The 23982-nt window shown below is 49.9% G+C and overlaps 1 protein-coding gene across 1 annotated transcript in view; it reads right to left on the bottom strand.

Annotated features, from left to right (window-relative positions):
* Window positions 1–622: 622 nt before the first annotated feature.
* LOC119178595 (facilitated trehalose transporter Tret1-like) overlaps window positions 623–23982 on the bottom strand; it is a 36100-nt gene continuing 12740 nt past the window's right edge. The window contains exons 4-5 of the mRNA XM_075883645.1: window positions 2607–2879; window positions 623–968 (exon numbers count right to left, since the gene is read on the bottom strand). Coding sequence (XP_075739760.1) covers window positions 623–968; window positions 2607–2879 — 619 coding nt within the window. The remainder of the gene's footprint in view (window positions 969–2606; window positions 2880–23982) is intronic.

Raw genomic sequence — 23982 nt, forward strand, 5'->3', positions numbered from 1 at the left:
GTTGATAAAATTGTCGTTTTGGATTTTGTTATACGTTGAGCTTTCACTCTGACGTTAATTATTATTTGACTTGAGTGCCCCGTTAACGTGCACTGGCATCCAACAGTACCGGGCCTCTACGAATTCACCTTAATCAAAATGGGACCACAGCAGCCGGGCTCACATCCGTGACCTTAGGGTCAGCAGCCGTAGCCACTGTTCCTGTTCCACCGAGAAGAATTGCGGAAATCAAAAGTTCAAACACTGCAGTGGCATTGATTCTTTGCAATGCTTTAATATCCCTGAATATGGAAAATAAAAAATGAGGAACAAAATATGCAACGCCAAAGTTTTAGAGGATCAGCACAGATTTTATAAAGTAAGCAAACTATAGGTCTGTCTAAAAAGAACGCCATATATGTCGATAGCCAACGTACACAACGCGAATACGAGCCGCGATATCATGTAAAAAACTATATTATCAATGTTTACGTTTCGATGAGCCACTATTCGGATTGAAATTGATGCAATATCTTTTGATCATACAGCGTTAATAAACGTGTAGTAGCTATTAATTATGTAAATACAATACACTATGATTGCAGTTGTTTAGCTATTAAATCAGGAATACGGGGCTCGCTGGTTAATCGTGTTCAATCTGTTCCAGCGAACGGCCTTCAGTTTCGGGGATGAGGTATATGGTGGTCGCAGCGACAACTGCCACTGTAAGGCTTAGCGCCAGCAGCGGTCCCTTCTGCTGGAATGCGGTGAGCACGTCGATGTCGAAGTACAGCACATGGAATGCCAAGAGCCAGCGCGACGACCACGCGATGGACGAGCCCAGCAAACGTATCCTCGAAGGCATGAGCTCGCCGGTCAGCAGCGTCGGAAGGTGGCACACGCCCACCGAGTAGGCCACGACGAGCATTCCGATGGAGATCGCGGCCCTCCAGCTCGTCTTGCCGGACTGTTCAGTCACGGACCAGTGGCTGGGCGAGTTACGAAGTGGGCACAGTTTCTGTCAGCGTTCATGAATAGCGAAACCACCATCCCAACTGCCACGTACGAGCTTTCACAAACTGATACTACACAGTGGCATGCTACGATGTATATTTAGCTACTTTTGTTAGTCTGCAGATATCCGAGAATATCCTTTGTTATATTAAACTGCGTTGAAAATTAGGGAACATGTGCCCATACCTTTGTTTTTAACAAGACTTAAATGTATGCCTATTGTACATTGGTACGTTTGCGTTTTATGTTTGAACGTGTGCTTGCATATGACCGAGACGTCTGTATACTGTGTACAAATTTTTATGAGAACAAGTACTCTTGATTTCCTGTTGTAGGGTGCTGGTGCGCGAAGTGCAAATAAATAAATCAACATATGTTTATTATCAAAAATTTAGAAGGCTTTTGTCGCGTTAATAGAATTCGCAAACACGAAAGTAGTAGCATCGTTCATAGTGCATTTGTAGATGACCGCATTACAAATTCAAATGTGGTATAACTACTAAAAATGAATCTCCGGAAAGCTCAAGCACTCCGCTACATGCTCAGAAAACCCCATTATCATTTATATTTCATTGTACATCACATTAGCTCCTTGAGAACACGACAGAGCATTGTGGCAATGTGAGCACCATGGGTTTCTTCCGGGGCACCACGGTCTACTATTGTGCCCGGAGCACCACCGTCATCTAGCAGAGTTCTACCATAGGGATCTAGCAGAGCACAGCGCCACCAGGATCTAGCAGATCTAGCACCGCAATTTAGCGAAGTGGCTTGCGCAGCTTCTGTTGTTGGCACGGCGGTGAATGTACCACCTCCCTTGACTGATGCCTGTGTGACTGATTTTGTTTTGTTTTGTTTTTGTTGTTGTTTTTGAAAAATACGTCAGACGTGCAGACATGTTCTGCTATTTTGGCCACCGATTTCTACGACGAAACATTCCTCGTAAGAGTCAATCATGCTTTCTTGCCACTGCATCAAAATTAAACTTCTTGTCATAGTTAATTCCATGGATCAGCACAAATACCCCGTTGTGCATATAGTCGGACAGCCATTCTGTAAATAGGGAAGTGTGTGTATTTGGCTGGCGAGATCATGTGGTTTCGGAAATTCTCCGCTAAATTTCGTATGTATCCGCTTGCACATGACTCGGTAAGTGTGAGTGAGTAGACCAATGGTAATGACACTTGCTTTCAGACCGTGAGGGCTTGGGTTCAAACCCTGCCTTGCCAGGGAAATTGATTTACTTTTTATTTATTTTATTTCTTCATTCACCGCGAGCCCTTGTCACGCAATCTGCGTGATGTACTACTACTACTACTACTACTACTACTACTACTACCAGTACTAGTACTATGACTACGACTACGGGAACGATGGAACGCCGTAGACTAAGACAGCCACAGGATAACTTCTTCTTGGACGTGTTTACTAAACGTATTGTGGTAGCGCGAATTTCGGGAAAGGAAGCAAACATAAAAAAGAGAGACAGAAAATCATTTGTGCTCTTGCTTTTCTGTTTCCTTTTTTACACCAACCCTGTGCTACAGAATGGTAAGACAGCATTGCTGTCATGCACTCGGTAAGCTCTTGCACATTAAGAAAGTGGGACTCACGTGAATGTTAGGTGGTCCAGCGGTCGAAAAATGAAGAGAGTGACTGCAACCAGGAAGGCCGAGATTCCGAGCTGCGTGCGACGATTTGTGAGGGGCGTTAAGGCTGTGGCCAGGGTGGTGCATGCGAGGTGCGAGAAAACCAGCACAACGGCCAGGAACTGTGGTGGCACTTCTACCACCACGTTGCTCATCACTTGAACAGCACGCAGCAGACACATTTGGGCGCCTGAGATGTTCTGAAGGAGGTACAGCAGGAGGCATGTCGACACCACCCTGTCAATGTGGAAAGAAATAGAGAAATGGAAGATACAAAATGAATGAAATCTGGCTGGCTACGTGTGACTTCCCACTGAGTATAGCACTGGCGTATTCCTACATTTTGTAAAGGGCTCGAGCAAGAATATTGTAACGGGGAGTATTTAATAAGTGAACGCCGGGTGGCTAACACTGCACACAGTATGCAAGGATGCAGGACAAGAGGGTAGTTCAGACACAGCCCCACAACAACATCGTCGTCTTCATTCCTTCTACGTCATTTCTGCACCCGTGCCTGAGGTACCTTTCTATACCCGTCACATTACCCCGGGCGGCAAAGCACCGTCCCGGTGCGTGCTGTTATTCGACAGACGGGTCTCTGTGATAGGGCTTCAGGCGAGACATATGCACAATGTGACTTCTGGATGAAACAGTGGAGTTCGTAGTAGGATAAATCTCATAGGTGACAGGTGTGACTTGGCACAAAACTCGGTAAGGCTCAACGTATTGCGATAAAAGTTTCTCGCACAGGCCGACACGACGGGATGGCAGCCACAGTAGCACGAGAGAGCCCGGAGAAAAATCGACATACCTATGTCGGCTGTCGTAGAGCAAATTTTGTGCTCTCTGCGACGATGAGAATCTGGCGCGGGCTATTGTACGTGCGATCAGAGCACGGGAGATGGCATCTTGTGCGTACAAAGTGGTGGACGGAAGGCCATGCGCAAGCAGGGTATCGAAAGGTAGTAAGGGATCACGGCCAAAGAGAAGATAAAATGGTGAGTAGCCGGCAGTTTCATGACGGGACGAGTTGTAGGCGAAGGTTACGAACTGGCCCCGTCGCGGTGATATAGTGGCTAAGCTACTCGGCTGCTGACCCACAGGTCGCGGGATCGAATCCCGGCTGCGGCGGCTGCATTTCCGATGGAGGCAGAAATGTTGTAGGCCCGTGTGCTTAGATTTGGGTGCACGTTTTAGAACCCCAGGTGGTCGAAATTTCCGGAGCTATCCACCACTGCGTCTCTCATAATCATATGGTGGTTTTGGGACGTTAAACCCCACATATCAATCAATCAAGGTTACGAACGGAAGGGCAGTGTCACAATCGGTGTGGTCGTCAGAAACATACACAGCAAGCATGTCTGTCAGTGTGCGGTTGAGGCGCTCAGTAAGTTTGTTGGTCTGAGAATGGTAAGAAGTCGTAAAATTGTGCCGCGTAGCACAGGATCTAAGCAGGTCGTCAACCACACAAGACAGGAAGCGGCGGCCACGGTTCGTGAGTAGGTGAGAAGGAGCGAAATGCTAAAGGATGATGTCATAGAGTAGGAAATCTGCGACGTCCGTTGCGCAGCTGGTCGGTAGCGCTCGAGTAATTGTATATCGAGTGGTAAATCCGTAGCTACTGCTATCCATTTGTTTCCCATTGCCGATATTGGGAAGGGACCTAACAAATTCAAACCCACACGATGAAACGGCTCGGCTGGGACTTCAATAGTTGAAGGTGACCGGCAGGGAACGACGTAGGCTTCTTCCAACGCTGGCACAGGTCACACGCTGCAACGTAGCGGCGAACGGAACGATAAAGGCCCTTTCAGAATACCTGTCGGTGGACGCGATCATAGGTTCTGGAGACACCTAAATGTCCGGCAGTTGGGGTGTTGTGAAGTTCTTGCAAAATGTCCTTGCGCTGATGACGTGGGACGACTAGCAAAAGTTCCGCGCCATCGGGCTGTAAGTTGCGGCGGTACGAAACGTTATCTTGAAGAAAAAATAGGCTCATTGAAGGGTCTTTATGGCCGGATTGAAGACGGTCTATCATCGATAGGAGCGATGGATCTCAGCGTTGTTCGTCGGCTATTTGCAGAAAATCTGTTATGGCAAGGATGTTGGCATCAGCTTCTAACTCAGAGGAGTCAGGTGGATCAACAGGGTGTCGAGATAAGCAGTCGGCATCGCTGTGAAGCTTGCCAGACTTGTACACTACAGAGAATGTGTACTCTTGCAATTGCAATGCCTATCGCCCAAGTCTTCCTGTGGGATCCTTAAGGGTTGAGAGCCAGCAGAGCGCATGGTTGTCTGTGATGACTGCGAACGTGCGTCCTTATAGGTGCGGACGAAATTTTGCGATAGCCCAGATGAGAGCCAGGCACTCTCGCTCAATATTTAAATAGTTCCTTTCCGACTGAGAAAGTAGGCGGCTTGCGTGCACTATGGCTCGCTTTGTGCCGTTCTGCATTTGTGCGAGTATTGCCCCTATGCCATTGGCCACTTACGTCAGTGCGTAGCTCCGTTCGAGTGGCTGGGTCAAAATGAGCCAACACAGGTGGTGATGTGAGGGCAGAAATCAACGATGCAAAGGAATGTTCTTGGTCTTCACACCAGAAAAAAGCCACGTTCTTTTTAAGGAGATCCGTGAGGGCCCGAGCAATTTCCGCGAAGTTGTTGACAAAATGGTAGAAATACGAACAGAGTACCAAAAAGCTTCGGACTTCTTGCGTGAAACGTGGGACTGAAAACTCGCGCACCGCGCGGACTTTATCAGGGTCGGGTCGTACACCAGCAGCGTCAACAAGGTGGCCAAGTAGCTCTATTTGATGGTGCCCAAAGGTGCACTTAGACGCGTCAAGCTGGAGGCCAGCACAGCGAAAAACGTCAAGGATGGCCGACAGACGTGGAAGATGGCTCTCGAAGGTTGGCGAGAAAACGATGACATCGTCTAGATAGCACAGGCACACCGACCATTTAAAACCGCGAAGGAGGGAGTCCATCATGCGTTCAAAAGTTGCTGGCGCATCGCACAACCCAAAAGGCATGACTTTAAATTGATAAAGCCCGTCGAGTGTTATGAATGCGTCTTCTTGCGGTCGCGGTCATCGGCTGAAATTTGCCAATATCCGGATCAGAGGTGCAGGGAAGAGAAATACTTGGCACCATGAAGGCAGTCAAGCGCATCATCAATTCGAGGTAGAGGATAGACATCCTTCTTGGTTATTCGATTGAGATAACGATAGTCGACGCAGAACCGCCAGGTGTTGTCCTTGTTTTTAACAAGCACTACAGGTGATGCCCAAGGACGGGTTGAAGGCTCTATGACGTCTTTGTCGAGCATTTTCTCTACCTCATTCTGGATTATTTGGCCCTCTGAATGAGACACACGGTAAGGACGCTTATGAATGGGACTGGCGTCGCCAGTATCGATACGGTAGGTTACGACGTTCGTGCGGCCCAAGCAATGGTCGTCGATATCAAAAATGTCGAGCTAAGAAAATAGAAGACCACGGAGCGCTTCAACTTGGGACGGCGACAGGTCACTTGATATTATTTTGTCTAAGAAAGCTCTATTCTGTGCAGCTACGACAGGTTCGGCTACGGTCTTGATGTCAGGAGTAAGAGATGAAATTGTACATTGGTCAAGAGTGGAGAGTTCTGCTAAGGCAATACCTTAAGGAATGACCTGGGTCGACATGGAGAAGTTGAGGACAGGAAGAAGCGTCTTGATGTCGCTAAGCCTCACTATACTATGAAAAAGTATGATGTTGCGGGAAAGGGTCAGGTCAATGAGTGGAACTCTCAAGTAGTCGTCATCAAGAACAGGTGGGAACGGCGACATAGAAAGGTATACCGCGGCCTGAGACGGTAATCGCAGACACTCCACGGACCGTAGCCGTGTGCGAGCTGCAGGAGGGACATCAGAGTACAAAGGCAACTCTAGCTCTAAAGTGCCGGTTGAACAATCAATGAGGGCTGAATGCGCGGTCAAGAATTCAATGCCGAGAATCACGTCGTGTGGGCAAGCGTCTAGAACAGCGAAGAGGACTGAAGTGTGAAGGCCGGCAACAGTGACGTGGGCAGTGCACATACCAAGAATTGATGTTCGGCTGCCGTCGGCTACTCGCACAGTCGAAGACATGGCAGGGGTAAGAACTTTTTTCAGGTGGGACCGAAGACGTGAACTCATAACGGATATGTGGGCACCAGTTTCTATTGTAGCTGTAACGGTCAGGCCATCGATAAACATCACCAAGTAAATTTCGTCTGAAATTAGTGGTCGGTAGAGGTTTTCGGTCCGAGGTTTCGATGCAGCGCCACCTCCAGGAGCTTCATCTGTTAGTTTCCCGAGAACTGCCCAGAATACGCCGGTGACGGGGAGCGACGGCGTTGATAGGAGCGGGGCTGGTGACACTGAGGCGACGGCGAGCGACTGGATCGGGCTCCCTGGGCGCCGACATTGGCGTAGGATGGTTCGGAGCGTTGCGTAGAATAACTAGGTGAAACGTCCTGAAGGTGGTCATCGGTAAAACGAGGTGGCGAATACTGCCCACGATCCTGTCGGTGGTCGTCTAGAAAACGTTGCCGGAAAGGCCATCTGTTGCGGCAGTGGCGGGAAATGTGGCCAACGCGATGGTAAGAGAAGCGTATCGGTCGATCATCTTGTGTGCGACACTCAGATGGATTTCGGTAGTGTGATGAGAACAGCGGGACCGACGCGGCATCAGCAACAAGTGTGGCGGCGTGGTAGTGAGCGTTAAGATTTATGGGCTGTGGTGTGAGGCTGGAGTTTTGGGGAACTAAGACGCCCATGTTGGCAAAATCTTGTCGCACAACAGTCTGAATAAGAGATACTGGGACTGAGTTGTCAGGCACAGGGGGTTCATAAGTGGAAGGAGCCATGGCTTCCAGCTCCTGGCGGACAATTCTTGTGATATTTGGAGGATTCACGAATAGACGTGGTGCCACAGGATCCTCGCAGGGAGATGTCACAGTGGTGTTCGGGAGTCAGGAAAAACGTTGAGTGATTCTCCTGCTTTTGGCTAGTTTGAACCGCCGACATTCACTGGCAATTGAGTCAAAGGTGGTACAGTTCTTGGATATCAGAATGTTGAAGGCATCGTTGGCTATGCCTTTCAACACATTGCCGACCTTGTTTAGTTCGGTCATGTCTTTGTCGGCCTTCCGACAAGAGGCGAGCACATCTTGGATATAGGTGACGTACGACTCAGTGGAAGATTGAACTAGTGACGCGAGTTCCTGCCTGGCTGCCATTTGTCGAGCAACTGACCAGCCGAACAAGTCACGGAGCTTCTGCTTGCACACGTCCCAACTCGTCAGGTCTTCCTCGTGCGTCTCGTACCAGGCGCGTGCATTACTTCGCAGGTAAAAGATGATGTTGGCCAGCATAAGCGTCTCATCCCACCTGTATTGCTTGCTGACGCGCTCGTATAAGACGAGCCACTCGTCAACGTCAGTTGTGTCGGTGCCGCAAAATGTACCTGGATCGAGAAGATCGGAAGGGATCACAGGTGACGGAGCAGGCGTAGACTGAACGGATGGCGCACTGCCTTCAGGCATCGTGGCTGGACGAAGCTGACGTCCGCTACGGAGATCCAGAGTCGGAATATTACCCCGCGCATCCACCAAAAATATGTAACGGGGAGTATTTAATAAGTGAACGCCGGGTGGCTAACACTGGACACAGTATGCAAGGATGCAGGACAAGAGGGCAGTTCAGACACAGCCCCACAACAACATCGTCGTCTTCATTCCTTCTGTGTCATTTCTGCACCCGTGTCTGAGGTACCTTTCTATACACGTGACATTTAGAGCTGTGCCTATTTCGATGTCTTGATAATAAGTAACATGTATGAATAAGCAGTTCCTTAAGTGGTATCGAAAAGAGCACTTCTCAAACCACTTTAAATAATATGTAAAATGTCAGGAGAGTAACACACACGCACATTGTCCTATGGTAGTCATCACTGAGAAGCATAGCGAGAATGAAAGACCAATAGAATAAAGTAATAGGCCATCATTGAAAGATATCGAATGTTGTATTAATGCGATTCTTCGGTAAACTCGTCATACATGCGGCATTAGTAGAACCCACAAAAAGCGCGTAATAAAAGAGAACAATTAGGAAACTTCATCATGAGCTAAGCAAGCAAATGCTCGTTATAACTGTCATTGATCATGACGGGCGAAAAGAGTGAGATATATTATGACTATTGCATGCTACAAATCATAAATCTTTGTATTTGAATGAATAATGATAGACTGAGCTGAACTGAAAATTCGGCTAGTAGATGCAAAGTCTCGATTTCAGCTGCAACAATGCGGAGCCTGCTCTTGACCTAAGCCTTAGGTGGAGTGTCCGAGTCTAAAGTGCCGTGATAGCCAAAGCAATCGGTGAAATGAAGAGGGATTACATCAACGCATATACTACCGCAGACAAACTGCGCAGGCAGTGAAGAAACGCCACGCGTAACACAGCAACTCTCGTCACGATCAAGCATGGGTCCCAAACATGCAGCCCATGGACCTTTTGCTTACGGCCCGTTGCTTCACGTGAAATAAAGTTACGCGACTTTGCTAAATAGTGCTCGCATTAAATAGTGTCGAATTTTCCTACCTATTGCAATTGATTAATGGCACTTTCTTCGGTAAGCTAGGGAGACGGGGCAGGTCTAAAGTGTTTTTTTTTTCCGTCAGGCACTCTACAGGTCACTATCACCATGGAAAAAAACTCATTTCAAAGTCGGCTTCCAGGTTTTAGTCACTGCGGAAATAAATCTTGATATTTCGACCTCCATCTAGTAGTTGGTTGTATACAAAGGCAAAGACTCGCACCACTAAAGAAAGAAGTGCCCTCGCGCCCAAGCTCTGGTGAACAAGCCGGACCGACGCGCTTGGTAAGATCCAGCTGTTGCTCAGACCTTGATGAACCTTCTCTAGACCCCTAGAGCGACGTGACAATTGGTGGATGTCCTGGGTGTCCTCTCGGGGATGTTTCAAGCCCCTCCTGGAAGCAGCACCACGAGTTCAGCGCGAGTCACCACTCCCGTTCATCTGACCAGCCGCAGCATCAGGGGATTACCACCCGAAGCTGACGTTACAGTTCACACCAGTATGGTGAGCACGTCCGTTCAAACTACTTCAACAGGTACGGAAAAACCAAAGGCGATTGGGTACCTCCTCAAAAGTCCACAGGTGCTGACACAGTTTCATAGCACCGAGCTTGAAGACATCGAGGACTGGTTGGTCGACTTCGAGTGCGTGGCTACCTTGAACGAATCCAAACTACGGCGTGTGTACTTCTACTTGGAGGATGGAGCACGCACGTGGTACTTGAACCATGGGGAACAGATGACGTCTACCGCCAGCTGCTGGATACTTACACATGTGCTGATCACCACGGACGAGCAGAACGAGCGATCCAGGCCCGCATTCAAATGCCAAAGGAAATTGTCATGACCCATGTCGAAAATATGACGTGCCTGTTTCGACGGGCTGATCCGGAAATGACAGAGGAGAAGTTGCGTTAGCTGATTCGGGGAGCTAAGGAGCAGCTTTTCGCTGGCCTTGTACGGAGCTCGCCGTTAACGGCCGCCGAGTTTTTGTTCGAGGCCGTCACGATGGAAAAGATGCTTCAGCATTGATCGAACTCGCCGCTAGAGGGCCAGCGTGAGCAAATGCCTGTAATGTGGGCTCCGGCAAACGGTACGTGCCACTCCTACCCAACCTTTTCTACGGTCACTAACCTGCTCGAACAGCGACATAAAGGTCTGAGGAAGACAGAGACGACGCCCATTACGGGCCAGCTCCGACGTTCTGTGTGCAACGGGCACTTAGTGAACCGAGACGCCGAGCATCCGAGCTAAGCCTCTCTGAGACTCCGCTCCTTCGTCGACACTGCCAGCGACGCCTCCCGTTATCATGGAAGTAACGGTTGAGGGCATCACCATTTCTGCTGAAGAGTTCCAGGCCGGCAATCGGACACCAGTTCTCTACAAAGACTATGCGTCTCGACCAGCTTGTTTACAGAAACCAGTTTCGCAACCCAACGCTACCTCCGAGGCGGCCAACCCGAACACCAGGAACATTGCGTGCGTCGAAGCAGCCGTAACTGGCAGAGGCAAAATGCCGGCCCACCTACCACCTGCTACGAAGCAGATGCGCATCATCGTACAACGCAGCAAGCAAGTGCCACCACTCCCACCAAACGCTATTCGCGTCGTCGTTCGTCCGTGAGGTCAACTGCGACTCTAAGATGTCCCAACGCCTCGACTCATGAAGACAGTGCAGGCTGCACTCCAAATCACTCTACCTAATGATTTATGTCTGCGCATACACCCCACCAATAATACATTCACTGCAGCTACAACACACTCCGCAGCAGCTGAGCTCCTAAAGGCGCTGACTTCACTCACCATTGGCGACCATGCTTACCCTTGCGTGGCTTACGTGGCACCCCCCCCCCCCCCGAAGAGCTACAAGAGGAGTCATCTCAAACGCCTTTGACGACGAGACCCCAACTCAGCTGTACGAAGATCTGGTCGAACGGAATCCCGAATACTCAATACTCGCAGCCTGACGAATCGGGAAAACGCACTCCATTCTCATCAACTTCGCCAATGAGGTATTGCATTCCCTTAAATACATTGGAGCCATTCACCGCCGCAGTCCATACCGTGGAAGTCCGGATGCCTGTACGAATTGCAGACTACCGGGCCATCGTCATGACGTATGCCCAAGCCCAAAGACTAATCTTTGCCTACGTTGTGGCATCCAACATTCACCCCGGGAACCTCCTTGCACGCCTATGTGCATTCTGTGCGAGGGCTCTCATCTTACCGGCACTGGATCATGTAAAAGACGCAACCTTCACTAGCCACGCCAAAAGACAAGGCAACCTCAAACGCAGCGACAAGAACCGGCTGCACACGGGGTCAACTTCCCCCAGATGTCGCCGGGGCCCATTCAGCCCAGCCAACAAAACCAAGCCTGGACCAAGCTGCTTAAACGAGAATGGGGCCCTCCCCGTTCTTCCTCCAAGCACGCACCATCATCAGCAGCGACTTCCAGTCTACAATACGCTCTGACCAAGTCTCGGGAGGAGGCAGTGGCAGCCAGAGCTGAAGCTCAAGCAGCCCGAGCTGAAGCCGCCGCCCTTCGAGAACACATCGCGAAGCTGGAAGCGCAGATACGTACTCCTGCACACAAGCCATGCTATTCCAACTACACCAACTCCTACTACATCCCAACCTCCTGCGCCCAACCCACCCACCGCCTCTAGCATATCTTTTACACCCAGCCATGTCAACGTCACATCATCTTCTGATTCAGTCGAGTTAGATATCGACACGCAACTTCCTAGGCACACAAATCGGGACACAACACCGCACACTCCACGCACAGCTCACTAGCCGATATACCGACCCTGCTCGAGTCTTTCACTGCTCGTTTTGAGGCGAAATTGCAGGACGGTATCACTAGAATCAACCAGGAATGCACAATGCTCAAAGATGCGGGAATCCGTCTAACAACAGACAATGCTACGCTTAATCATCGTTTTGATGCGTTAGCTCAATCATTGACTGACCGCTACAACAATCTTGAATCACAGCTCAATTTGTTCGCAACACGCCTTCCAAAGCGAGATCTCGCCCCTAGTAAACGCAAGAAGCCCAAAGCAGCTGAAGGGCAAGAGAACCCGCTCTCTGAAGTCGCTAACGACTCTTAACTCTATGCGGCAGCTACGCCCCTTCTCAATTCTCATGATTGCAGCTCCATACCGTAACCTGACACTCTGGCAGTGGAACTGCCGAGGTTTTGGCCAAAAGCGTCATGTTGTGCAACTGCTATCGTACGCTGCGGGACCCGATATCCTTGCCCTGCAAGAACCCTCCAATCCAATAACCTTACCTGGCTATACTTCTATTACACCCACATCCCCTATATCCTCTCGGGTGTCGTTTCTAATTATTTGCTCAATTACCACCATCTCCCACTGTTTAGCAGTCCAAGACATTGATCACCACCTAATTGAGCTTGTCCCGCAACACGCTAGGGCTAAAAGCCTCTTCATCCTGAATGTATACAGCAGCCCTAAGCGCTTACAAGGCAACTTCCAGCGCTTGTTTCCGCTCGCGAAACGCATAGCCAATAAGTGCCCCCTACTTGTCGTGGGAGATTTTAACGCCCCACATATGGCCTGGGGTTACCCTCCCGACACACCAAAAGGATGTCGGGTGTGGTTAGCAGCGCAGCAAGCCGGTCTCTCCCAGCTCACTGATTCTGCTTTCCGACACGCATGGGGAATAGTGTCTGCAAATACACTATACCAGACCCCACGTTCGCACATCGCCTCCCTCATACCACATGGTGCAACACAAGAAAATTTGGGTGGTAACCATTACATTATCGAAATTCTCTTAAATATGCAACTACCCCACAGGGTTCCCAGAGGTTCCACTTTCACCAACTGGGATTTTTTCCGCACTTATAGGACAACGCACACCCACGCCTCTATCATGGACATCACTGAATGGTCCGAACAACTTTGTAGTGATGTCCGATCCTCAACTCGTCTAGTACGAGAAGACTGCCCAAGCGACACAAATGACTCCCGTCTTCTGCATTTATGGGACGCTAAAGCCAGCCTATAGAACGACGCTGGCAAAGTCAGCGTTGGAACCGAACTCTGAGACGTCGCCTCGCGCGCCTGACCAAAGAGATAGAGACCCATGCAGCCACTCTTTCACACAGAACTGTGAATCGCTCTGCAACAAATGAAATGACAATAGGAGTTTGCCTCAGACTTCGAATTTGTTCAGACACTCAATTGATCCAACTCAAAGACTAACCAAAGACACAACCTCACCAAACTCCTATATACTTGCGATAAACCTCCACCAGAGCTTCTTCAGGAACTTCGAAATCAGTACTTCACAACATAAACTGCCGTATTGCATCCCGACTATACAGGCCCTCCTAATCAGCTCCTCGACCAACTAATTACAGGAGCCGAACTACAGAAACTAAGCACTTCCTCAGCCGCCAGTCCAGACGGTATTCACAACAAAGCACTCCATAATCTCGACGACCAATCAATTGCCTTCCTTACTGTATACTTTATTGAGTGCTGGCTAAGGGGCATCCTCCCAACACAATGGAAGGAGGCCAAGGTTGTCTTTACACCTAAACCTGGGAAACGTCTCTTTACGTCTAACCTCAGGCCCATATCCCTCAATTCTCGTGTCGGCAAACTCATGGAACATGTACTCCAAACCAGGCTTTGCCAGTACTTAGAAGACAATAATCTCTTGCCTACTTGCAAGTTTGTATTTAGCCCTGGGCTTTCCACGCAGGATGTTTTCCTGCAACTGAAACACCACCTTCTCGACTCTCAAACTTTTCATACCAGAGCTATCTTAGCAGTAGGTCTAACAAAGGCATTCGACAACGTTGCGCACTCAGCTATCCTAGAGAACCCCATAACCCTGGGAGTCGGCGCAAAGACGTACAACTACCTCCGAGACTTCCTTAGCCATCGCACAGCAACACATACCTTTGGCGATCACAGCCTGCCAGGCATCACGCTTGGTGCACTTGTTACGCCTCAGGGTGCAGTTCTCTCACCTATTCTATTTATGCCCAAAAAACTTGGTCATATCCCCGACATCCACTTCAGCTTCTACGCCGACAACATCACCGTCTGGGCAAACCGTGGTAGTGACGCCGAAATAGAAGAACACTTACAGTTGGCACTAATCACCATCGACACATATGTTCGAGAACGTGGCCTTACCTGTTCGCCTTCCAAATCGGAGCTCTTTCTTTACCGACCGAAGGAACATACTTGAGCCATTCCCCTATCTCTCTCGCGCTAGGTTCCCACCCCATCCAACTTGTCTCGACAATTTGGGTGCTAGGGCTAGTTCTCTACTCACATGGAGCACATGGGGAAGTCATTAGGACTCTCCAAACACATGCTCAGCAGACCACTTGACTGATTCGCCGCATAGCGAACAGTCGGGCTGGCGTATACTCTAGCGAAACACGCTTCGCCTCACCCAGGCTTACATGGTAAGCCGCACCACGTATGCCCTCCCTTACATACCTCTCCTACAGAAGAAGAGAGACCGGGTTAACGCGCTTCTACGGAGTTGCACAAGAACGGCTCTGCGCCTTCCCCCAAGTACATCCAATGACAGACTTTTCAAACTTGGTGCACATAATACATTTGAGGAACTCGCTGAAGCCAATTTTATGGCACGAAGATGTCGTCTGTCTAATTCGGTGGCTGGCCGTGCTCTTTTGTCCCAAATAAACTTAGCCGCAGTTACACAACCACCTGAGGGGTCCCCTTTTCTTCTAACCTCCGCTCTCACCAAAACGTACTCCCATCCCGAGGAAGATACATCCTGTGCGAGATGAGAAACGCAGAAAGGCAAGGGCTCGTGCCCTCCAGAGACAATTTGGCGAGGACCAGGTCGTGGTCTACGTGGATGCAGCGGAATATGCGTCAGGATCACGCATGGCCCTTGCGGTGGCTGACAATCACGCAAATCTTCTAACTTCGTGCTCAATTGTCACAAGTTCCTCCACAGAGGCAGAAGAGGCAGCTATCGCGCTTGCTCTCTTCTCAGCATCCGCCAACATAATCATTAGCGACACAAAATCAGCTATTTTGAACTACGCCAATGGCTTGATATCCCGTACCGTTTGCTCGCTTGCTACGCTTCTGGCAGTATCAGCGTTCCACATCCCTCATCTGGATGCCAGCACATGCCGGCCTACTTGGCAACGAGGAGGCTCCTTCTATAGCCCGAGGTCTCACATTCCGGGCAGGAGAAATGGAGCCCCCTCCACAGGTAGAGGAGCGCTTGCTCTCTTTTCATGAAATTTTAACGTATTACCGGTTTCAACGAAGAATATACACACCCGCAGCCCCATCCCTAAACATAGCGCAGGCTGCACATTGGCGACGCCTACAAACTCGGACTGCTCCATACCTCTTATTACTAAACGCCCGTTACCTAGACAACTTCCCCTCCTCGTGCAAACTGCGCGGCAAACCAGGAGACTTCCTCCACATACTCCTCACATGTCCCACATCCCCCACCTCTACCTGTGGCAGTGTCATACTGGGAGACCATGATGACCAGCACTTCTGCGTTTTATCAGCGCCGGGTCATCTCGTGCGCCATGAAGAGGATCGCACTTCATGGGCTTTCTTTTGCTTTGTAAGGGTGCCTTCTCACCGTGCGGGAGCGCCGACGTGCCATGAGGGGGCTCGGCCCCCGCGCTCTAAAGTGGCAATAAATGTTTCTACTACCACCACCACCAGCATCGATCCACCCTGTATGAACGGTATGTGAACAACACGTCAGCTGCTCAAGTTCTCACGGCTATCAGAAGCAACGCCGAGTGTCTGCTCGACCTCTCTATATTATGCGAGAAGCTGCAAAAGGCTGCCGCCCCACCACCACCTCCTATGGTGAGTTTCATGGCAGGCATCGCCAAGGACGAGCTGCACTAGGCCCTTTGTGACCCAGTGAGTCTGGATAACGCCACACCCGCTTCAGTTGACTTCCACCGTGCGACCTATGCGGAAGCCTTGAAGCGCCCTGCTTCCTCTTCCCCGCTGTTCGTTCAGGCACCTCCTTCGGTTTCATTTCAGCCGGTGCAGCCGCTCCGGTACTACGAGAACACACGCACGCCGCCGCCCTTCGTTTACCGCAGTCCTGCACATTTTGCCGAGCAACCAGCGCATTACCTTGACGCTAGACACGCTTCGGCTCGGAAATTTCATGTTTGGCGCACTCCTGATCGCCGACCTCTGTGCCTCCACTGCAGTGAAGCGGACCATTTGTACCGCCAGTGCCCATACCGGCGGCTCGGGCTGCGAGATTTTAAGTATATTCAGCGCCTCTTCGATATGAAAATTGACCCCAGGACATTGGGAACTACCTGGCTCAGCAGTGCATGCCACCGCCATCTGGACGGCAGACGCGCTCACCGTCGCAGGAGGGCTTTTCATCCCCGCCCCTGCGACATACTGGCGCGCGGTCCCCGCCGAGAAAACTAAGGAAAGCGACCTTTGGAGGTGAGGTCGCTGACAGTAGACATGCTGAAGACCTCCGATCCACGCTGACAGGCAAGGTTGTAGATTCGACTGAACGGTATGTGCAGCTTTCTCTGGATACACTGGTCCTAATCGATGGCTATGCAGTTGGTTCATTAGTGGATACCAGCACTGACTATTCGATACTAAGCGGGTAAATAACCACACTACTAAAGAAGGCAATCATGCCCTGGCATGGCTCCGTGATTCGAACGGCTGGTGGCCACACCGTCTCTCTACTTCCAACCTGCACAAGTAGAGTACGGGTCTGCGGTTTTACTTTCGTAGCAAGTTTCCTTGTGCTCCGTGAATGTTCACGCGACGCCATTCTTTGTGTTGACTGCCTACAGGAGCATGGACATGTCAGTGATCTTCAAGAACATCGCATCACCTTCTCAGCCGACCGAGCAATTGACAAGCAGGACGACCAACAGCGTACCAACTGCCGACATTCATCGTGTTTTTGCTGAAAGTGTAACGCTCCTTGCAAGAACCAGTGTTGTAGTTGATGTCACATGCTGTGGATTGCGAATTGGTGAAGCGATTGCGGAAAGTAATTTTGAGCACCTGCTGACTCAAGGTGTCTGTGTGGCTAGGAGTATCATACAGCTCCGGGATGGCTGATTTCAACTACTGGTTGCAAATTTTAGTAACCAATATCGACACCTTTTTCGTGGCACTTCGCTAGCCTTTGCCGATGAATGAGGAACCGTTCCCACCTGCTTCACGTCGGATGCAGCGGTGGCCGCCCATACGTCTCTAAACAATGTCGACATTAATTCTGACCTCTCGTCAGAAAACCAAACAGCACTGCGAAAACTCTTACTTGAATTCAAGTCATGCTTCGCTGCTTCCTCTAAGGTGCACCCGACTTCGATCACTAGGCACAGAATCATCACTTACGACGACTCCCACCCAGTACACCAGCAGCCTTACCGCGTGTCAACGAAGGAACGAGAAGCCATTCGTACGCAAGTTCGAGAAATGCTTGACGACGGCATCATCTAGCCTACCAACAGCACGTGGTCCTCTCCGGTCATCCTAGTCAAAAAGAAAGACGGAACGATACGCTATTGCGTCGATTACCGAAAGCTGAACAGCGTGACTGAAAAGGACGTGTACCCGCTGCCACGCATCGATGACTCGTTAGACAGATTATGCCGCGCTCACTACTTTTCCTCTTTGGATTTAAAAAGCGGGTAATGGCAGATTGAGGTTGACGAGCGAGACCGCGAGAAAACGGCCTTTGTACCCCGGACGGCATGTATGAATTTCGAGTCCTTCCTTTTGGTTTGTGTTCAGCGCCCACAACTTTCCAGCGAATGATGGACACTGTGCTAACTAGTCTGAAGTGGAATACTTGCCTCCTGTACCTTGATGATATAGTCGTTTTTTCTGAAACATTCCAGCAACATCTTCACCACCTTAGGGGTGCGCTAGAGGCTATTTGATGAGTAGATCTTAACCTAAAACCGGAGAAGTGTCCCTTTGGTTACGAAGAGCTCAAGTTCATTGGACATGTAGTGAACGCGAAAGGACTCCACTCCGATCCCGACAAACTTGCCAAACTTGCCGCTGTAGCCACGTTTCCGCCTCCTACAGACAAAAAGGCTGTTCGGCGCTTTTTGGGCTTGTGCGCCTACTATCGACTGCTATCAACACAAGACCACACACCGTTTGTAAGGGCTACCGAGCAACAGGTTGCTTTTGCCAAACTACGACATGGGATGCAGTAAGCCCCCGTTCTTGCGCATTCTGACGATGATGCCTACACAGAGGTGCACACTGATGCCGGTAACATCGGCCTCGGCGCAGTGCTCGTCCAGCATCAAGACGGCCAAGAAGGGGTCATAGCCTACGCCAGCCGCTCACTGTCCCGTACCGAGGTGAATTACTCGACCACAGAGAAAGAGTGCCTCGCAGTAGTATGGGCGATCCCCAAGTTTCACCCATGCCTCTATGGTCATCCTTTCAAAGTGGTAACGGACCACCATGCCCTCTGCTGGTTGGTGAACACGTGTGATCCCTCAGGACGTCTGGCACCAGTGAAGCTTGCGTCTACAGGAATTTGATGCGACCATCGTCTATAAGTCTGGACGGAAGCACGAAGACGCTGATACACTGTCTCATTCGCCCATACATTTAGTCAGTCAGAAAGAAGAGAACCATGATGAATTCCTGGGCGCCCTTAGCTCATCGAACTTGAGCAGACGGCAGCGAGAGAATGAAGAGATTCGACCGCACATCAATTCTTTAGAGAGTCGTAGCACCGTTATACCTCGCCATCTATCTCGCATCGCGACGTCTTTCTGCCTTCGAGATAACATCCTGTAGAGAGAAAAATTGGCAGATTCCGCGTAAGGTGGGAATCAATGATATGCGAAGCACGAATAAGAAAAGCTAATAAGTCACTTTAAAATCAGCACAACATTTTGAGGTGGAGGTTAATGATGCCGTACATTACTTCCGTGTCATGGTTTTCATGTTTGAATGTGTCGTTTACCTTCGTCATCTATTCACGTCACGTGATACCAAAACTAGTACATGTGGAGCTAGCGAAACGACCACGAGCACGCTGTGAGCATGGTATGTTGTCATGTTCCTATATGACACGCGTGTCAGGATTATCAGGTTTGCACCAGTCATATACTTTCATCATGCACTGGCGTCACGTGACACCAAATTTTGTATATAAAAAGCGTGTCATGAAGGACTCAATATACTCCAATGTGCCGTTGACGCGCGCGCACGCTGGGCACAGCGACGCTACGCTAGCAAAACGCGAGCACTCTATTGACCTTTTAAAAAATGCCTCCCTGGGCACCGCCATAGTCCTCTTTGGGCTGTGCAAATTGGCGTCTCTCCTAAAAAATACATTGACAAGACTGCGCCCTCAGCGTTCGTACTCCCGCGCACAGCCCATCTTGGCGGGGTTTTTTTCCCTCTGTGAAAAGGTGGATAGTCTGACACCAGGCACGACCAGCGTCCGTCGGCGCGGACCGACGGCAACCAGCGCGAAATGCGACTTGCTGCATTTCGCGCCGATGTGTTCCCAGAGAACACTGCGTCTCCCTCTTTTCGTGACGTAGGGATGACGGATGCACTGAAATGCGCATGCATCAAGGAAGAGGAGGAAAAAACCCTTATTGATGCCGGCTGTGCCAGATAGCCCTTATCCCCACCGGGCTGGTTGACATCCCTAGTCCGGGACGTCATTAGTCGAGGCCGCCACCCGAGCCCGCTGAACTAGAGTTCGCTGTTCGTCTAGTGTGGAGCTATTGAGTAGGATCGTCTCCCAGTCCTCTTTGGTGGGGTTGGGAAAGGGGGTTAATTTTGGGTTCATTTGGCAGTCCCAGACCATATGGTAAGTGTTGGCCACTTCCCCACAGTACTGGCACTGCCCACTTATTTTTGGGTCGTAATATTTGAGTATGGCTGGACAGAGCAGCGTGTTTGTCTGTAGGCACCGCAGGACGCGCTCCTCCGTTTTCGAGAGTCCCTTCACTGGTGCGGGATACAAGCGGCGTTGCTCAATGTAGTATTCTTTGATTTCTCGAAACCGTGTTAAAGGTGTGGGACGTTCAGGTCTATCAGGGGAACAGGGAGTTTCCCGGGAAGTAAGCACGCGGGCCGCTGCATGTGCAGCCTCGTTACCCTGTAGACCCTGATGTCCCGGAGTCCATATAAGACGTTTTGGGGTAGGATCGCGGTTCCTGATGCGGAATTTTAAAAGTCTATTAGCCAATGGAGAGATTTCTCCTGCAAGATAGCTCTCGCAGGCTCTTCGAGAGTCTGTAACTATTTGTTTTGAGTTTGGATGGGATACTGCGAGTGCAATTGCCACCTCCTCCGCCTTACTTGAGCTTGTGGCTCTGAAAGTGAGGCCGTCCACCTGCGTTCCTTGATGTATTACCGCCGCCGTGTAATATCCCTTGGTGACGGCCCGGCCACATCGACGTAATAGACCCCATTACGGGAGCCAAGCCGTTGTTCAAGTGCCTCAGCGCGCGCTTGCCTTCTACCCTGGTGCGCCTCCCTGGTCATATTGCGGGGAAGCGGGAACACCCAGAGTTTTGTTCTCCAAAGTTCAGTAATACGCTCCGCGTTTTCGATTTCGCATTCGTGCCGGATCAAGAGGCGGTCCAGTAGGCGCCGCCCGGGGGGCATCTACGTAAGACGCGTATATTGATTTGTGAGGTGGGCTTCGTGGAGCTCTTGTATAGAGTTAAAGACTCCCAAGGCAGAGAGTTTCTGATTTGAAGTGCTGATGGGTAAATCAAGTGCGCGCTTAATTACTTTCTTAAGAATAGCATCGACTCTGTTCTCTTCGTGTTTAGTCATTCGTAAGTACGGTATTGAATCATGCGTCAAAGCAACGCCGCGCGGTGCGCGCCTTCGAGAATATGGCAGGACCAGTGCCTGGCGTGCCAACACTGGCCTGACCCGACGAAATGAACGCCGGTGAGCACGCACACCACGTCACGTTGAAATGTATTGGCGCCTTGACTGTGGCATGTAGCCATGTTCTCACATGGCAGACATCTCATGATTATCATGTTTGGACAAGTCAGGCAGCTTCGTCATTCATTGACGTAACGTAATACCAAATTTGGTATATCTAAAGCTAGCGAAACGGCCGTGAGTGCGTCATAAGTGTGGCATGTAGTCATGTTTTTACATGACACGTACGTCGTGATTATCAAGTTTGTATGTGTCATCTATGTCGTCCGTTCGCGTCGCGCAATACTAATTTTGGTGCATGCCAAGCTATGGAAACGGCCGCGAGCGCATCATGAGCGTGACATGTAGTCATGTTGATACATGACACGCATCTCTTGTTTATCATGTCTGCACCAGTAATAAACCTTCGTCATCCGTTGACGTCCAGTAATACCAAATTTGTTATAAGTGAACCTGGTGAAACGGTCGCCAGCGCATCATGAGCGTGGCATGTATTCACGTTGTTACATGACACCCATGTCATGATTTTCATGTTAGGGTCTGTCGCTTGTGTTCACCATGCAATCATAATATACCATACCAGTTTTGCAACCTGCCATGCGAACGAAACTACCGTAAAAGCGACAGGACCATGAAATCTAAATCATGAAATTCATGGCATCCATGTCATGATTTTCTTGTTGCGACTAGTCAAATATGTGCTTGATACAGTCATGTTATGTCATGCCAAGTTTGGTAGTGATACCATTTTTGAAACGGCCAGAAGAACTAAAGATCGTAGGTGGCTAGATAGATAGATAGATAGATAGATAGATAGATAGAGAGATAGATAGATAGATAGATAGATAGATAGATAGATAGATAGATAGATAGATAGATAGATAGATAGATAGATACGCACAAAGTCGCCGAAGTTTGCTAAGAAATGCTTCGCATTTAGAAGTCGCAGCTTTGCCGAAAAGGCGAAGCAATGAACATGATATCAACAAACTGGAAGGTCACGAGCAGAATGGCAAGCGATCGAAACGTGCCCCGCGTTTCTCACGCCCAAATAACGCTTGAAACGTACTCACAGGTACAGGTGAACACGTATAAGCATCTCAGTTGATACTTCGCTGTGTCTGAACAGCGCACCCTTTTCGCAAACGGAGGCGATTGCGGTGCACGTTGTGCGCCAGGTAACAACAGAATTGTTCCGGTGAAACTCAAAGGCTAGCCAAGACGCATGATCTTCACCACTGCAAGATAAGGGCTCGTGATCGAGCGTACACCCCTTTATTCTCTACGGGGGCCAAAGTTCGCGTGAGAGATGAGAGCCGCCACTAGGGTGCCTCGATGTGCGCACCCCCGAGCAGAGGAGCGGGTATCGAGGCACTCTAGCCGCCGTGCGCTCACTGTGCCATCTTGCTGATAAGGCTGAAAACACTAGTCCCCCCCACCCCGAAATGTTCGCTAACAGGGGTAAGTGATAAATATAAATAGCTTGCCGTTTGGACGTCGAAAGAGGTCCCTTCCGGTTGCAAAGTGATTAACACCTCGCAATAGACGCAGAGGTCCCTCGTTCGATTCAGCGTGCCGGAGTCTTTTTTATAGATTTTGCTTTCTTGCGTTTTTATATATATAGACACGTATGAATATACCATGCATGACGCCGACGCCGGTGGTGAAATCCAGCCGAGAGTGTGCATTTAATTACTATCGCAATAAAACGCCTGCTCTATGAGCCGCGTATACCTCCTCGTCGTTGCGAAGGACATGCGGGACGAAGTCCTCTCCGCGTGTCACGATGAGCCCACATATGGTCATCTAGGTTACTCTCGAACGCTCGCCAGAGCAAGCGGGACGTACTACTAGCCTTGACTTTTGGAAGCGTGAAGCAGTACGTTAAAAGCTGTCGTCAATGCCAGCGTTGAACGTCGCCACCAAGCAAGTCGGCTGGATTACTTCAGCCAATTGATCCACCCCACAAGACATTCGACCAAGTCGGCATAGACATTCTCGGCCCTTTTCCTTTATTGGCCGACGGCAACAAATGGGTCATTGTTGCAACTGACTATCTGATTCGCTATGATTCGCTGAAACAGAGGCGATACCACGAGCCACGGTTTCTGAGGTAGCAAAGTTATTCATGTACCACATTGTTCGGTACCACGGTGCTCCATCTGCAGTGATAACCGACAGAGGAACAGTGTTCACTGCAAAGCTTATGGATGAAGGTTTTCGACTAAGAAAGGCTAGGCATGAAACGACGACTGCTTACCATTCGCACAGAAACGAGCTCACCATGTACATCAAAGTCCAACACAAAACATGGGATCCCATTTTGATTTATGTGACGGTCGCTTATAACACCGCTGTTCAAGAAACAACGCTATTTACACCGTTTCGCCTTCTCCAAAGCCGCGAAGTTCAGACGATGATGGATGTTATGCTTCCTTGTGAAGACGCCGATAAATTAATAAATGACGCCGAAGAATTTTCAGAGCTGGCCGAGGAAACTCACCAGCACGCAGAACTACGCATTAGTCAGCAGCAACAGGTCGATGCACGACGTTACAACATTCGTCACAATGACGTATCTTACTGTCTGGGAGACCAAGTTTGGGTTTGGACCCCTGTTCGTCGCTGTGGCCTCTCCGAAAAGTTTCTAAGCAGATACTTCGGTCCGTATAAAGTGTTGCGCCGCGTGAGTGACGCAAACTGCGAATTCGTTCCGGACCCTGCGTCGTCAACATGGGTGCAACGAAGACAACCAAG

The sequence above is a fragment of the Rhipicephalus microplus genome, unplaced genomic scaffold, assembly GCF_043290135.1.
Source record: "Rhipicephalus microplus isolate Deutch F79 unplaced genomic scaffold, USDA_Rmic scaffold_18, whole genome shotgun sequence".
Classification (NCBI taxonomy): domain Eukaryota; kingdom Metazoa; phylum Arthropoda; class Arachnida; order Ixodida; family Ixodidae; genus Rhipicephalus; species Rhipicephalus microplus.